Source organism: Clarias gariepinus, chromosome 13, assembly GCF_024256425.1.
Source record: "Clarias gariepinus isolate MV-2021 ecotype Netherlands chromosome 13, CGAR_prim_01v2, whole genome shotgun sequence".
In the NCBI taxonomy this organism is placed as follows: domain Eukaryota; kingdom Metazoa; phylum Chordata; class Actinopteri; order Siluriformes; family Clariidae; genus Clarias; species Clarias gariepinus.
This window is the reverse complement of record NC_071112.1, coordinates 25892488-25907166: the sequence shown is the minus strand read 5'-3', so window position 1 is coordinate 25907166 and position 14679 is coordinate 25892488. Positions and strand designations below refer to the sequence as shown.

The 14679-nt window shown below is 39.9% G+C and overlaps 1 protein-coding gene across 2 annotated transcripts in view; it reads left to right on the top strand.

The window, feature by feature from the left end:
- Window positions 1-14679, top strand: part of dync1h1 (dynein, cytoplasmic 1, heavy chain 1) — an 86461-nt gene that overhangs the window by 32143 nt on the left and 39639 nt on the right. For both annotated transcript variants that reach the window (XM_053509924.1, XM_053509925.1), the window contains exons 30-42: window positions 503-743; window positions 969-1152; window positions 1338-1550; window positions 1861-2099; window positions 2207-2363; window positions 2482-2709; window positions 3080-3310; window positions 3520-3660; window positions 5208-5441; window positions 6200-6406; window positions 6523-6644; window positions 6743-6908; window positions 7009-7172. In XM_053509924.1, the coding sequence (XP_053365899.1) occupies window positions 503-743; window positions 969-1152; window positions 1338-1550; window positions 1861-2099; window positions 2207-2363; window positions 2482-2709; window positions 3080-3310; window positions 3520-3660; window positions 5208-5441; window positions 6200-6406; window positions 6523-6644; window positions 6743-6908; window positions 7009-7172 (2527 nt within the window). The remainder of the gene's footprint in view (window positions 1-502; window positions 744-968; window positions 1153-1337; window positions 1551-1860; window positions 2100-2206; window positions 2364-2481; window positions 2710-3079; window positions 3311-3519; window positions 3661-5207; window positions 5442-6199; window positions 6407-6522; window positions 6645-6742; window positions 6909-7008; window positions 7173-14679) is intronic.

The following is a 14679-nucleotide window of genomic DNA, read 5'->3' as shown; positions in this document are numbered from 1 at the left end:
ACCCCCAACGGTGCCTGAGTGAGCAGTTTGAAAAACTGATAGACGTGAAATGAGAATATTTGGCCCTTCCTGACTGGTAGGACTCCCAGCCTTGATGAGGAAACGAACTAGTGACATCTGGGAATTGGATGCCGGGGGGAAAAAGGCCATGTTAAAAAAAAAAAAAAAAAAAAAGATTTTATTATAGGAATAAAAGTTACAAAAATGTGTGTGCGCTGACAAGTATAGTTCTTTAAAAAAGAAAATTGTAATTAGTCAACAATCAAATTAGCTCTTTTCTAGACTCTTTGCCCACCCCCTCTCTGCAAAGTAGGGCTGCCCTGTGACTTCCTGCCTGCTAATTTACCTGAAACAAACTGTACAAATTTATTGAAACCCAAATGTAAATAATAAAAGTCAAATACAAATAAACAATGTGGTGTGACGTTGTCTACTTGTGTAAAAACAGACAACTTGAAAGATCTGCATTGGAAATGAATCTACTTATTTGTTTTTATTTCAGGCATGCCAGTCACCACTGAGCTGCTGAACAAACAAGTAAAGGTGAGCCCTGAAATGGCCATCTTTATTACCATGAACCCTGGCTATGCCGGTCGCTCTAACCTGCCTGACAATCTGAAGAAGCTTTTCCGCAGTCTGGCTATGACCAAACCCGACCGACAACTAATTGCCCAGGTCATGCTCTACTCACAAGGTTTCCGCACTGCCGAGACTCTTGCCAAGAAGATCGTTCCCTTTTTCAAGTACTGTAGTAGTTTATGTTTTGATATTTCATTGACTAAAACTTTGATATGTTCAAGTTTATGCGGTGTCTTTATTTGCTAAACAAATGTTATAAGTAAATGTTAAAATTATTTAAATTATTCTAAAGCAAATAGTTTTTCTATTCTGATGTTAAGCTGCAAAATTGCATTTTTACTTAATGCTTCACCCTTAAGTCCCATGCAGAACTTGTATATTTTTATCAGGTTGTGTGATGAGCAGCTTTCCTCTCAGTCTCATTACGACTTTGGCTTACGAGCTCTGAAGAGTGTGCTGATCAGTGCGGGCAATGTGAAGAGAGAGCGCATCCAGAAGATCAAGAGGGAAAAGTGTGAGCGTGGTGAGGATGTGGATGAGAATGAAATTGCAGAGAATCTCCCTGAGCAGGAGGTAATAAGAGAATTGTTATACCATTCATTAAGAAAGAACTTTATAAATCTGAGATGTCTGTGTATACAGCAAAAATGCCCAGTGAACAATGTGTAACTCTCAGCCACACTAAGATTATTTCAATTATTTAGCATGTTAATTGAGCTTTGGGTGCCTAAATCTATGTCTTACCCTCTCCTTATCAGATCCTGATTCAGAGTGTGTGTGAGACCATGGTGCCTAAGCTGGTGGCGGAGGATATCCCCTTGCTCTTCAGCCTGCTTTCAGACGTCTTTCCAGGTGTGCAGTACATGCGCGGAGAAATGACTGCTCTCAGGGAGGAGCTCAAGAAGGTCTGCTCGGAGATGTATCTTATGTATGGAGATGGTGATGATGTTGGCAGCATGTGGGTGGAGAAGGTAAATAAACTCACCAGTATTTAAGCATTACTCATATACATACGGAGAAGAATGGGGAAGAATAATTAAACATGTTTAACTAAAGAAAACCCTGAGTCAAAATAATACCTACAGTGTCAAAAATGTTATACAGTATGCATTATACATAAATTATACATCTGTTAGTTCTGAGCGATCAGTTTGATTATATGAGAGGCAATTTGGAAGAGGTGTTATAGAGTATACCACTGGGATGTTTAATTATATGTGTCACAGGGGTGACCATCCGTGTCACAGGGGGGACCTCATACCTTACATTTTCTGTTTTTAGGTTCTCCAACTTTACCAAATCACCCAGATTAATCATGGCCTTATGATGGTGGGTCCATCAGGTAGTGGGAAGACTATGGCTTGGCGTGTGTTGCTCAAAGCATTGGAGAGGTTAGAGGGGGTTGAGGGAGTGGCTCACATCATTGATCCCAAAGCCATAAGCAAAGACCACCTCTATGGGACACTGGATCCCAACACCCGTGAATGGACCGATGGGCTTTTCACACACGTGCTCAGAAAGTAAGTTCTTTTCAAAATTTATTATTAACATAATTTAGTTTTCTGATAAATACTATGTGACACCTTAAGGGTTTGACATTAATATGTTTGGTTGTGTTTCATTTCAGAATCATTGATAATGTTCGTGGGGAATTGCAGAAAAGGCAATGGATAATTTTTGATGGTGATGTAGATCCTGAGTGGGTAGAGAATCTAAACTCTGTGCTCGATGACAACAAGCTTCTGACACTGCCAAATGGAGAACGTCTCAGCCTGCCTCCCAATGTAAAAATGCCTGCTTTGTCTGCAGTAGAATACATAAACATACAAAAACACCTGCATACACAAACATCTGATCTTGCGCAGTGATGTTTCAGGGTGGCTGCTTTTTGTTTCTGTGTAGGTGCGCGTCATGTTTGAGGTACAGGACCTGAAGTATGCCACACTGGCTACTGTGTCCCGTTGTGGCATGGTGTGGTTCAGTGAGGATGTTCTTAGCACAGACATGATCTTCAGCAACTTCCTGTTCCGTCTGCGCAGTATTGCCTTGGATGAAGGGGAGGACGAGGCTCAGCGAATGCGCAAAGGTACAGAGGATGAAGGAGAAGAGGCTGCCTCCCCAATGCTACAGGTAATTGAGTCTAGACTTTTAGGCAGGGTGTAGAAAATGTGTTTGCACTTGATAGTTGGAATGTTTACAACAATTCCATTTTATCTATATCGCGCTTTTAACAATGGAGGTCATAAAGCAGCTTTACAGAAATAAAAATTTCAGACATGCATTTAAAATTAAACAAATGCAATTTCTATTTTAGAAATGTAAAGCTTTTATCAGTTTATTCCTTAATTTTAATAGGACTTTATAAATTTGCATGACATTTCCAGCTGTAAACCAGAAATGTCACCAGAAATGTAAACCAGAGCCACTTCTTTTGTATAAAATGTTCATTGGAACTGGCCATTTTTGCCACTCTACTGTTTCTGACTTTTTAACCCCCCAGATCCAGAGGGATGCGGCAGCCATCCTTCAGCCCTATTTTACTTCCACTGGGCTTGTGATCAAGGCCCTTGAACATGCCTCCAAAATGGAGCACATAATGGACTTCACACGCCTGCGCTGCTTGGGCTCCCTTTTCTCTATGATGCACCAAGCCTGTCGCAATGTAGCTCTCTACAACAACAACCATCCTGACTTTCCTATGCCTGTTGACCAGCTGGAAAAGTATATACAGGTCTGTGTTTATATTTATATTTAAAGTTTATTGCATGAGGCAGGTCAAGGTTTAAAAATAATAATGATAATGTCAGTTGCTCTGGATGGACACTGAAAGGGCGTCCCTGAGTACAAAGGTGTCCTGGTCGTAACTACAGCTTTGGGTTCATCTGAGAACAGCTGAGCATACAATAACATGATTTAACTTTCATTTCTAAACCCATACAGAAATATCTGATCTATGCTGTCCTGTGGTCCTTCTCTGGCGATGGCAAGCTAAAGATGAGAGCAGAGCTTGGCGAATACATTCGTCGCATCACTACTGTGGCTCTCCCATCAGCACCTAATGTGCCAATCATTGATTATGAGGTAAATATATATTCCAACTAATTCTGTTTTTTTAATTTTTTTATTTATTTATTTGTGTATTATGGAAATACCTTTACATGTTTTTTGGCTCCATAAGTATTTAGACAGTGATGCCATTTTGTTTCTGTATACCACAATTGATATTTCCTGCAGTTTCACAGGCTCAAAAGTAATGGAAAATTTAATGATGAGCAGTTGCATGATCAGTTTGTTTTCTTATTTACTCATACGTTTATGGTTTTAAAGGGTCATAAGTCATTTCCAAGTTTTAAATTTGCATTTTGGGACTGTTTATGGAAACTCTCAATTTGCAGCACAAGGAGGTTTTGATGCATGTAAGGGAGCCCGTTGTTGGGATGAACAAAAAAGTTTAGGAGTAGCCAAAGCCACATTTTGGTATATTTTTAAATGAATGCACTGGCATACTCAAGAACACCAAAAGCCTTTGAAAGCTATTAGGACAAGTCTCATAATGATGGGAAGAGAAGAATATAATCAACATGTATACAAAGTGAAACTCGTATATTGTATATGTTCTGTTAAAACTCTCTATGATGAAGCATTCTGAACCAAAAAAAAATGCTACATGGCTAGACATACATGTAATTGATTGCGTTACATGTGATGCTGCTAGATACATTTATCTGTATAGATACATGGATCTGCCAGATACATTTTATATTGGTGCTCCATGTCCTTGAACGTATCAACAAGGATACCGGGAGAATAGCAGCGATTTCATGTTGGATGATGTTCTTCACATCTTCCACAGCGCAAGGCTTGTTCCAATAGACTTTTTTTTATGCATACCCCGAAGGAAGAAGACTGGTTGTGTCAGATTGAGCTACTATAGTGGCCAAAGCCCCTTTACCCAAATTATCATGTTGCTGAAGAAGGACTCTGCCATGCTCCTTGCTGATGTGTAAACTTGGTGGAAGTAACCTTCCGTTAACTCATGATCATCCAGTTGATTTTATGTACTGTTTAGAACTCTTCATGTATAGTTGACTGACTGGGGTACTGCGTGAAATGGTACAATGGCTCTCTAGCGCCTATCTTATCAGTACGACTTTGCCTCATGCCGGCGTGTTTGATGCTCCGTATACTGGGGAGCACAGCTACCCACAGCTACTGCTTCATCCTAGCTAGAGTTTACAGAATATCCTGGGCATCTCTTGAGTAAATCACCCTGTTTTGTGTGTTTAGTTTCACTGGTAGCCAGTGAAGCTGATCCTTTGTTGTTTGAATTTAATAATCTTGCTGCTGCATTTTAAAGAATTAGAAGTCTGGTCATTGCTGTAACCTCTGGCAGCCAGAGGTCTAGAGAGAGCTGATTGGCCGAGATCTCTCAGGGGAGGGATGAGAGGTATTTAGTGCTCCCACATTAATCACGGCTCTACAGCCAACAAGGGCCGTCTGTGAGCTTGCGCAAGCGGAAGGAGCGAGCAGTAACACTAGCACAGTTCTGCCAAGTGTGTTCTAACTTGCTGTAAACCTGGTGTTACAAATACAGGAGATTTATCACCCTTGTTGCCTTCTTCTCTCAGGTATCCATAACAGGTGAGTGGCAGTCATGGCAAGGCAAGGTGCCTCAGATTGAGGTAGAAACTCACAAGGTGGCTGCACCTGATGTGGTGGTACCTACTCTGGACACTGTGAGACATGAGGCTCTGCTCTATACCTGGCTGGCTGAGCACAAACCTCTGGTGCTGTGTGGCCCTCCTGGATCAGGAAAAACCATGACCTTGTTTAGTGCTCTCCGTGCTCTTCCTGACATGGAGGTGAGTGCTATTTTTAACATATGTGGTAGCATATAAACAAGCATAAATTTCAAAGTTTTACAAGTGGTAACAATTATTTGTAGGAAAAGAAATCAGTACTGACCTGCATTGACAATTTATTTAAACAGCAGTAGCACTGTACATCGCATAATATAAAAAATTTTTTTAATAATGCCACAATTTTTGGCAACTTAAAAAAAAAAAAGTTCAAAAACAGATGGGAGGAATCCAAGCACATTCTATCTTGCATTTTTTCTTTTTTTTAAAAAGAGGAAAAAATCAGGCCATTGATAGAAATAAATGTATTCTAAGAAAACCAAATCTTTTAAGAAATTATTTAGAAAAACAAAACACATGCCAGTTATTGACGCCTGTGGAATTTATGGTGAACAGAATTTAAATGAATCATGTTTCCCTTTTGAAATGCAAATTTTTGAGCTGTTGGGGAATTTTGGAGTGTATAGAAATTTAACAGCCATGGAGCTCTTATCCATGGTTCCCTGATTAACTGGGGGAACACTATTTGGTAAGATTAAAAACAAATTTCCTAAGTCGTTCATTAACATGGGAAAGAAAAGCGAACCCACAATCAGCAAAAAGGAGAAGTCCTTTTAAAGTTGACCTTTATAAATCAGGAAATGGTTCTAAAAATAGGTAAGCACCTTAATATGTCCATTTCTACTGTTAGAACGATAATAAAAAAAAAAATGGACATCAACTGAAACTTGAATTTTTTATTGGTAATTTTCTTTCCATAGGTTGTGGGTTTAAACTTCTCCAGTGCCACCACCCCAGAGCTGTTGCTAAAGACTTTTGATCACTACTGCGAATATCGCCGCACACCCAGTGGTGTTGTACTAGCCCCTGTGCAGTTGGGAAAGTGGTTGGTGCTATTCTGTGACGAAATCAATCTGCCTGATATGGACAAGTATGGTACACAGAGAGTCATCTCTTTCATTAGACAGGTATGGGTTTGATTTGTATGTGATGTGTGGTTTTGTTCATTAGTACATCAGTATTTTGTACTGCGCTACAGAGTTTTTTTTTTTGTTTGTTTTGGTTTCCTTCATGCGCATCGCAGATGGTGGAACATGGCGGTTTTTACCGTACCTCTGATCAGACCTGGGTAAAATTGGAAAGGATCCAGTTTGTGGGTGCCTGTAATCCACCAACAGACCCTGGCAGAAAGCCACTTACTCATAGGTTTGTCTTTCATCAATTTAATAAAGTTAAAATTGGTTAGATATCAATTAGATATTACATGAAGAATTTTTCATGCCATACATATTTTTGCATTTCAGATTCCTGCGTCATGTTCCAGTTGTGTATGTGGACTATCCAGGTCCTGCGTCCCTCACTCAGATCTATGGCACCTTCAACAGGGCCATGCTTCGTCTTATTCCCTCATTGCGTACCTATGCTGAGCCTCTCACTGCTGCCATGGTGGAGTTTTACACAATGTCTCAGGTTGGGATAGGTTCACATGCCACAGACGCATACTGTAGCTGAAGGGATAAATCTGAAACTATTTGTAATTTTAACCAGGCTTTTTTCTTTACAATCACAGGAACGTTTCACACAAGACACCCAACCTCATTATATTTATTCCCCGAGAGAAATGACTCGGTGGGTGAGGGGCATCTTTGAGGCGCTGCGGCCCCTCGAGACATTGCCTGTAGAGGGACTGATCCGTGTCTGGGCCCATGAGGCATTGCGGCTCTTCCAGGATAGGTAAGCAAAGATGATTGACCTTGTTCGTAAAATTCAAATTTTATTTGTCACATACACAGTCATGCACAGTACGATATGCAGTGAAATGCTTACACGACTGCCAATGACCTTAAAAAATAATAAAAACTTATACATAAGAAAATAAATATTAATAAAAGGAATACGTAAAAAAATTAACTAGTAAAATATGCTGTACAAAAAATATACTGTAATAAAAGAAATACGTTAGAAAATAAGATTAACTAGTGAAATGTACTGTACAAAGTAAAATATACTTTACAAACAGAATATCAATATAAGAACAAAATATCAATACAACAGATTATAACAAATTTGTCAAAACAGAAATTTAGAAGTTTTGAAATGGCTCGGGTGTGCAAATATGCATAAAAAGTGACTTTGTAAAGTGTCTTATTTGAAGTGATTTGTGCAGTGGTCCTGTAACAAACTTGCTACTGTTATTAAAACAATAACTAGCCGTTAGCAGAATCGGGGGTAGGATAAGGACCACCAGAGAAACAGTTGTTATATTCAAGGTGTGTAAACATTTAATGCAGTGCTGTACATCACACTATTCACATACGCCAGCCACTCGTACCACACACTCACTCAGTCCGTGCTCGTGATTTATATGTATGAAGTCCTTTCTCTTAATCAAAAAAGTCCACAAAAGTAAAATAATGTAACCGGGGAACTCCCGTCCTGGGTCCGATGTCCTTGCCGTGAGCGACGCCTTTACCGATTGCGCCGGAGCAACCGAGCCCTTGGCCCCGCGCGCACACTGCCGCTGACGTGTTCAATCCCGTAACCATAAGTACTTACATGCGCTTTGGACGAAGATATCCCGCACTCGGGTTTATTTAATGCTTAGCCTTTAGCTTTTAGCTATTAGCGTTTAGCTTGAGGCTATGGAATGGCTGCTGTTACCTAGCTCTAGCCTCTCTTCCTCTTTTATTAAAATCACATAATTAGCTCCCACAGCGCCCCCTGTTACACCCCCTAGATGAAAATATAAATATGTAGTGCAAAGTGTGCATGAATGTGTCCAAAGTGGCCATGGATGCCCAGTCAGTGTTGGATGTTACAAAAAGACGGTATTAGTCCTGCGTTGTGTTGTGGTTGAGAGACCTTATCACCTGCGGGAAGAAGCTCCTCCACAGTCTCTCTGTGATGGCCTTCATGGAGCTGAATCGCTTCCCAGACTGCAACAGAGAGAACAGTCCATTGTTGGGATGGCTGAGGTCCTTCACCGTCTTTCTGGCCTTGGCCCAGCACGGCTTGCTGTAGATCAGGTGCAGATCAGGAAGCTCGGTGCGGATGATGCGCTCAGCTGATCGCACCACCCTCTGTAGAGCTCGTCTGTCCTGCATGATGCTGTTTCCAAACCAGGTAATGTTTTCTGTCAGGATGCTCTCTATGGTGCAGGAGTAGAAATTCCTGAGCACCTTGGAAGGCATTTTGAAGTCTCTCAAGCGTCTGAGGTGGTAGAGACGTTGCCGGGCCTTTTTCACCACGGTGTTGATGTAACAGGACCATGATAGGTCCTGCGTGATGTGAACACCGATGTATCGAAAGCTTTCCACTCTCTCCACTGGGCTCCTGTTGATGACGGGGGTCTGGTTGTTCCTCTTCTGCTTTGTACAATAGTCCACTATCAGCTCCTTTGTCTTGCTGACGTTCAGGAGGAGATTGCACCAGTTCTCCAGATTTCCAATCTCCACCAACAACGATGAGTCGGCCTACCTAGGGATCAGGCCCATCACGACAGTGTCGTCAGCAAACTTGATGGCGGCGGTGGAGTTGGTAGTGGCCACGCAGTCATAGGTGTACAAAGAATACAGCAGGGAGTTCAGAACACAACTTTGGGGGGAGTGATGGAGGCTGAGGCATGTCTGCCCATCCTTACTGCCTGTGGTCTGCCAGTCAGAAAATTGGAGATCCACTGACACATATATGAGAATCCCAGGTGCTTCAGCTTGGTGGTGAGTGTGGAGGGAATTATGGTATTAAATGCAAAGCTGTAGTCGATGAAGAGCATTTTTACATAATTCCCCCTCCGAGTGTCCAGGTGAGTGAGTGATGTGTGGAGGAGATGTGAGATTGCATCGTCTGTGGAACGGTTTTGGCGGTATGCAAACGGTAGTGGGTCCAGTGTGCCCGGTAGTAAAGAAATGATGAAGTCTCTGACCAGGCGTTCAAATCACTTCACCACTACTGAGGTGAGGACTACAGGGCGATAGTCATTAAGAGAAGCAGGATGAGGTTTCTTCGGGACAGGAACAATGATGGACTCTTTGAAGCATGTGGGGATCACCGACTGGGATAAAGAGATGTGAAATATCTCTGTATACACAGGTGCTAGCTGGTCTGCGTAGGCTCTGAGAATATGTCCAGAGATGCCGTCTGGTCCTGCTGCTTTCCTGGTGTTCACTTTCTTGAAGGCTCTTCTCATATCATGCTCGGAGATGATGAACGCGTTTTCGGTGCTGGCAGTGTTTTCCTATAATTATAAGGCTATAATGTGACCACTACATCATTTAATTTATGTATAATTTATTATTTTATTTAAAGATAAGGCTCTTGATTCAGTATGTCAAAATGTGGAATATGTTCAGCACTACAGCCTAAATATACAAGTCTGCTCCTTTAGTATTTTTTGTTTTTACCTTTTTGTCACACAGTACTGTGGTAAAAAACTGAATTATAGTTAGAAGCATTTGTCTTTATTGACCATTACAATAAGTTTTTTTTAACAATATTTTTGAGTCTTAACGATAACTGTACAATAAATTACGCAGTTTTGCTTGGAAAGACACTTTTACTCCAACAATTTTAGATATAATCTGAACAATCATTTTCCAGTACTTTTCTTTTTATTATTACTGAACAGTCCCATACACCGTAAAGAAGAGTACATTTTTCTGTTAAACAGTTAGTAAATGTATCTGGAATGCCAGGGGAAAAAAGATTCAATCCATCTGGGGTAATACAAGTTTCTCATTAGCCATTTGTGTTGTAATAATTTCATTCTAGTATTAATTGTTTGGTTTTGAGTTTTGACATGTCGTTTTCCAATCAATTTCTTGTATATCTTCTTGTAAGTCTAATTTCCATGCCTCTAACCTATCAGTAGAAGATAGGTTGTTAGTAGACATTAAAGCTGTATAGAAAATAGAATCTGCCCTTTCTCCTTAATATTTAGAACCGTAAGGTTTTCCAGATGAGACAATGGTGGTTCAGTTTCTTATAGTACAGATGGTACAGTTGGTACAGATTCCTATATTTGGATGTTATAAAGTGTTGAATTGTAAATATTTTAAAGTCTTTTCTGGGAATATCATGTATCTGACTGAGCAGCTCGAGGGTAAGAAGGTTGCCGGTTGTATAGAGATCCCCTATTTTCCATATACAGTGGGGGGTTAAGAACATTTGTATCATGTGCTTTTTCTGTCTCTAGCCTGTACCATAAACCTATGATAAAATTGATAAACCCTTAATTTCTGTGTAAGTGGGCAAACTTAGAAAATCTGCAGGGAATCAAATACTTATTTCCCCCACTGTACCTTTTTCTGCTCAAATTTTAAAACCACCATCTGCCCTTCTTGTTTTAAAGTATGTATTATCCCAAATAGGTGAGAAACAGGAAATGGACGGGGTCCCCTTAAAGTGTTGGTGTACTTTAAACCAGATATAGTATTAAGAGGGGTTCTCAGTTGTTGTTGTTTTTTTTGTGTGTGTGTTTTTTGGGCTAGCAGAGAATAGATATAAATTTAATGGAAGGTTTCTTGTTGATGATTGCTCAATATTCACCCACGCAGGAAGATTTTCTTGGATGACATAAAACATTGTTGAGCAGAGCTGAGCAGACTAATAATACCATAAGATTGGAGCAGTAATCCTCCCCTTTCATAAGGCAGGTTTAACAACCCAAGCCTCAGTCTAGATTTTTTGTTATTCTATATGAATTTGCAAAAATTACCATTCAGCTCATTGAAAAATACCTTTTTAAAGGAAGTGTAATTGCTTGGAAGAGGCTTATTGGTCTGTAGGAAGAGCATTCGATGGGAGGTTTGTCTGGTTTTAAAGCGAGTTATTTTTGCTAGCCTTTGAGACTTGGACTATGGTTCAGACGTTCGCAGATTCTAATCACATGACTACCAAGTTGTCCCAGTTGAGCAAGGCCCTTAACCATCAACTGCTCAGATGTATAATGAGATAAAAATTTATGTCACTCTGGATACAGTTATTGTTACTTTATATTTAGAATTAATTATTGACCTTTTTTTAATACAGGTCACTAATTAGTTCAATGGAATTAAATAAAAAGAATTTCAGTTCCGAACTAAATAAAAGCTACTTTTAATTAATTTTAAAGGAGTGAGTTATTTATATTTAACACCATGTTAAACACACCGTGTGTGTGTGTGTGTGTGCATGTGTGGGGCGATGGTAGTAAGTGTTTGTGTGTGTCTGTATATGTGTGTCATGTACGTGTGTGTTTCTGCATGCGTGCATGTGAGAGAGAGAGAGAGAGATGTGATTATCATTTGTGATGTGTGTGTGTGTGTGTGTGTAATATATAAAAGTGTGTTTGAGCACGTGTGTGTGTGAGTGTTAACATTTGTGATGTGTATGTGTGTGCAATAGGCCACAGATTCTGCAAAATAAGCATCATGTTAGTCAATGTGATGTCATGTTACTGAAAATAATGTCACACAATATGATGCCACACAAAGTTATTGACCATTTTTGATGTAAGTTTAAGCCATTATCACGGCTGACCCATTTGATAAATCAAAAATTTTGCATCCTCGATGTCTTTAGATCATATCGGCCTGGTTTGGTGGCTATCATATAAATTCCCTAGGAGTACTATATTAAATCAATCAAGTGTGTTTTTGCGGACGACCCAAAATAACTGACCTTCTGTTAAGTTGAGCCCATGACATGCAGTGCGAAATTTGTTCGGCTTAATGAGCTCTTAACGTGAGTTTTTAATGTGAGTTTCATGTGCATGCGTGCAAGTGTGTATGGGCTATGCAGCAAAATCTTGTGTGAGGGCCCAGGGCACGCGACTCTCAGGCATCCTAATGAGAGCAGATTCCATTTTTTATGAGATTCTGCGCACTCTGTAGTGCTTGGGCCCTAACAAGAGGGTCCTGCAACACCCTATAGTGTTTGGGCCTTAGAAAGACAAGAGGGTCCTGCGCTCCCAAAAGTGCTTGGGCTCTAAATATAGTTGTAAGAAATGATATATATATATATATATATATATATATATATATATATATATATATAATATATATATTAGTGTGTGTGTGTTAACATTTGTGATGTGTACGTGTGTAGAATAGGCCGCCAGTGCTAAAATATATATATTTTTTAAATGTGATGTCACTGAATGTGATGTACTTAATGTGATGTCACTGAACGTGAAGTTACTAATGGTGTCACTCAATATAATGCCAAACTGACTTGAAGTTATCAACCACTTTTCTGTTGAGTTCGTTTTAATTTAACTTCAAGGTTTTGTAGTTTCTTCAAATTAGTCGTGAGTGCAATAATTTTACTTTATAAATGCTTTCAATGCATCCCAGAGTATTGATAGTCACCTCTTCATTATCATTTCTCTAAATATGATTTAATCTCATTTTCCAAATTTATTTTGATTTGAGAATTATTCAAGATACTTTAATTCATCCTCCATACCATAGATCTAGGTTTTCTAGCCAGGGCCATTAAAGGGGTCATACAGGCCTACATGCACTTTTTTAAGCTGTTTGGACTGAACTGTGTGTTAGGAGAGTGCGTACACAACCACTCTACGATGATAAAGAGCCGCCCAGTGGTTTCTTTTCATTTATTACAATAACATGCCCCTTCTGAAATCAGGCCAATCGCAAATGCCTGTCACTGTGACGCCACACCACGCTCCTACACTAGTTGATTGACACTGGTGTTTTAGCAAAGACCCGCCCCGAGTGAGAAGAAGCTGTCGACCATTGTTTTTCGCCGCTGGAGCAAAATCCCGCCTGAAAATTGTTTCTGTATGATCCCTTTAACATATAAACTGGACCATGTTCTGAGATTTCTATTGTACCTAGTTCACAATGTTTAATCAGATGTGGATCCTTTTTTAAAACAAAAAATAATCTATTCTGGAGTATGTCATTTGGGAATGAGAGTACTATAGAGGTATAATTCTGGACCCTAGGATTAAGTTCTCTCTATGCCTCCATAATTTCCATGTCCTTGAACAAGCCATCTTTTTAGTTAGTGACTTTGATTTCCTGTTTTTTTTTGTTGTTGTTTTTTTGTCCAACTTGGGGTTCAAATGTATGTTAAAGTCCCCTTTACACATTAGAATTCCTTGAGCTTTAGTAACTTCTAAATCAAATACATCACAATAAAGGTTCCACTCGGAACCGAGCGGGGCATGGACATTCAAAAAACTAGTTAAATTTCCCTCTATTTTTCCTGTTATCATTATAAATCTTCCTTCCTTATCTTTTATCTTGGATATGTGTTTAGTTCACCTTTTTGGATATAAGGATAGCTATACTTCTTTTACGCATAAATTTATAAGATGAAAAATTTACCTTTTTGAACTACATTGTTTAATTTTGAGTGTTCTGTATCATTTAGGTGTGTTTCTTATAAGAACACAACCCCTGCTTTTGCTTTATTTAGTTTGGATTAAATTATAGATTGCTTTTAGCAAATCTAAAGATGAGATATGGAGGAGGACAACAAGAGAAGGCAGAGGTGGAAGAAAGTGGCGCAGAGGTGGCAAAGATGAAAAGAGACAAGCAGAGCATAAGTAAAGGATGAGAAAGTACAAGCCGTATGTCCCATCTCTCATCATGGGCAACGTGAGATCTTTGGACAATAAGATGGATGAGTTGACCGCTTTGTTAAGGATTTAAAACATCTTCCGCTAGTGCGGTCTGATGTGTTTTACAGAGACTTGGTTACATAGTGATGTGCTTGACTCTAATATTAAACTTGATGGCTTTATCGCTTTACAGAGCGACAGGACGAGTAGAGAGACCGGTAAGAGGAAAAGAGGGGGACCGGCTGTTTACATTAACATGTGGTGTAACCCCGGTCATGTGACTAATAAGGAGCATGTTTGTCCTCCCGGTATTGAACTCCTGGCTTTTGGACTTCGCCCATATTATTTACCAAGAGAATTCTCTCATGTGGTGATAATTGCTGTGTACATTCCTCCGTCCGAGAAGTCATTTATTCTGTAACCGCCAAACTCTAGACTCGACACCCTGAAGCCTTTCTCCTGATCTCCGGTGATTTCAACCACACATCGCTGACCGAGACTATTCCCACTTTCACTTAATATGTGGATTGCCACACTAGGGCGGGGATAGGACACTAGACCTGCTGTATGCTAATGTTAAAGGTGCTTACAGTGCTGCAGCTCTTCCCCTTCTGGGGAGGTCAGATCACAACCTAGTCCACAAAGGAACAAAGGCTGAAATAGAACACCACG